The 2,315-nt window shown below is 48.5% G+C and overlaps 1 gene segment (V, D, J or C); it reads right to left on the bottom strand.

The window, feature by feature from the left end:
- Window positions 1-469: 469 nt before the first annotated feature.
- LOC120616868 (immunoglobulin lambda variable 8-61-like) lies at window positions 470-1,103 on the bottom strand. The segment is given in 2 exon segments: window positions 470-948; window positions 1,030-1,103. Coding segments are annotated over 2 exon segments (519 nt in total).
- Window positions 1,104-2,315: the final 1,212 nt, after the last annotated feature.

Below are 2,315 nucleotides of genomic sequence, written 5' to 3'. Positions count from 1 at the left end.
GCATTTTCCCAGTGGCTGTGTGGCACCCCACCCACTCACGGCCCATAAAGAGGGTTCCTCAGACCCCAGTTTTCCCCTTTGTTGCTCCCCACCCTGAATCCCACTCTCCATGCTCAGGTGTCGGGCCAGCTTTCTGTAGGTCAGTCCTCCTGGGCCTGGGTCCTCACCATCATCTCACATCTCAGTGCATCGTCTCTCGAACACACTGTCCCTCGGTCAGCCCTGGACCCAGGAACCTGGGCAAGATGGGGACATCTCTGCTGTGACCCCTGGGAGAGCAGAGTCCATGCTGTGGAAAAGGATCCACCTGCTGGGATGTTCCTGGGCTCTGATGAAGGTGAAACTTGGGACAGGTGCATTTTCTTTATTTCAGGGGGAAAAGGGCAGCTCCCCAGGCCCTGGTTTTGTCACATAAACAACTAGTCAACCTTTCTGTGTCATCACCTATTGTTTTGGTCTTATTTTTTCTGAAAAATCAGAAATGTTGAATGAAAAATGGATAGTAAAACATTATGACTAGGAAGGGTTCCAAGTACAGTCTACAAAGGCCCGAGTTTTTAAAAGAAGATGTTGAATTGTTCGGAACAAAGGCCTGAGCAGCCTGAGGTTTTTGTCCCACTTCCCCATCTGCGCATGTCACTGTGCGAGCATCACTGTGCCCGACTGAACAGTAATAGTCGGCCTCGTCCTCAGGCTGGGCCCCCGTGATGGTGAGGGCGGCTTTGTTCCCAGAGATGGATCCCGAGAAGCGACCAGGGATCTCAGAGGGGCGGCTGTTTGTGTTGTAGATAAGCCTGCGGGGAGCCCGGCCTGGGGTCTGCTGGTGCCAAGCGGGGTAGTTACCGGTGGAGACTGAGCCAGAGCTAAGGCCACAGGTGAGTGTGACCGTCCCTCCAGGAGTCACTGACAGCGATGGCTCCTGGGTCACTACGGTCTGAGAATTCGCCCCTAAAAACAAAAGGAGGGACGCGATCAGCCTCAGACCCTCCTTTTATGTGCCCCCAAAGATGCAGAGTCCCTTCCCCTGACCTGAGGCATAAGCGAGGAGCCCCAGCAGAAGCACCGTCCAGGCCATGGTGGGGACACCCACAGGACGCAGCCTCCTCAGACTCTTGGGCTGGAGTGTGGTGTCCTCGGGGCTTTTTATGTTTCCCAGACCCATTAGGAGGAGAAGGTGCCTCATGCAAATCAGCTTCCTCTGTCTTCCAGCCCCAGTGTCACCCTGATGTCTCTTGGGGAAGATCTTGAATGAGTCCAGTACTGGGACCTCACAATGACCAATGACTGAATAGTGACTGAGACACTGAGAAAGATCGGTTAAGGTTTTTCACCAAATCGGCATCCTCATGTCCCTGGTGACATCAATCCCAAATTTCATCTCTGGAAACAGAAGGGCTAAACAATGAGATGTGTATGTTCACCTCCTGGCCCCATCGATCTAGCTCATGCCAAATCGAACCTCATTCTGGAAACATTTCTTCCTCCTCAGTGAAATTCCTTCTCGTCTTCTTTGACAGAGATTAGCAGTCACTCCTCCCTCCAGCAGTGAGTCCACTGGGAATCCCAGAGCTTAAGTCTTGGCGTAAAGGGACAGGGATCTCCCCACCAGTGACATTTTAAAAGGGACCAGAGCTGTGTGCTGTCCCCAAGAGCTGCAGTGTCAGGCTTAGGAAGGCAAATGCCCTTTGCTCTAAGAAACCATTATTATATGGATGAGCTTCAAAATAGAGAGTTTTGAGGAGAATAGTTCAGAATGTCACCATAAGTTTATGATTTCCTTCACAATATCAGGAATAGCAAAATAGGAACGCATATCTCATTATGAGAAATGGAGACAGCACTGTGTGTAAACGAGGTGGTGAGAACACCCTAGAACGTTCTAAAACTCCCTTTCTCTTCACCTCCTGCTGCGGAGCAGAAGGAATGGGAAGGGTGAGCAGGGGTTTGGGGTGTCAGGGGGACGGGCAGGAGGATAAAATGTCTCTAGTCATTGGTGACGATGAGACACGCAATTGGTGTTTTTCAAACTGTGAAATAAAACTGCGATTTATGATATTCATTTTGGAATTGCTAGTAAATTGTCTGTGTATTAAACTTGCGTTGTTATTTTCCTTTCTCTTCATATGGGTTCGAAAGTCACAACTCATATCATAGAACAATATTCACAATAAATTACTTTTCCTATTATACAAATACATAATCTGATAGCGTAGATAAATACAGGTATTTTCACATGTCTCAAATATGGAGATGAGGACTAACTATGAACACACAAGGAAAAGAAATAAATAGAAAACTGAAAACCAACAATATCA

Source organism: Pteropus medius, unplaced genomic scaffold (genome assembly GCF_902729225.1).
Source record: "Pteropus medius unplaced genomic scaffold, Ma_sr-lr_union100, whole genome shotgun sequence".
NCBI classification, from domain to species: domain Eukaryota; kingdom Metazoa; phylum Chordata; class Mammalia; order Chiroptera; family Pteropodidae; genus Pteropus; species Pteropus medius.
The sequence above is the reverse complement of the archived record's forward strand: the minus strand, read 5'-3'. Positions and strand labels throughout refer to the sequence as shown.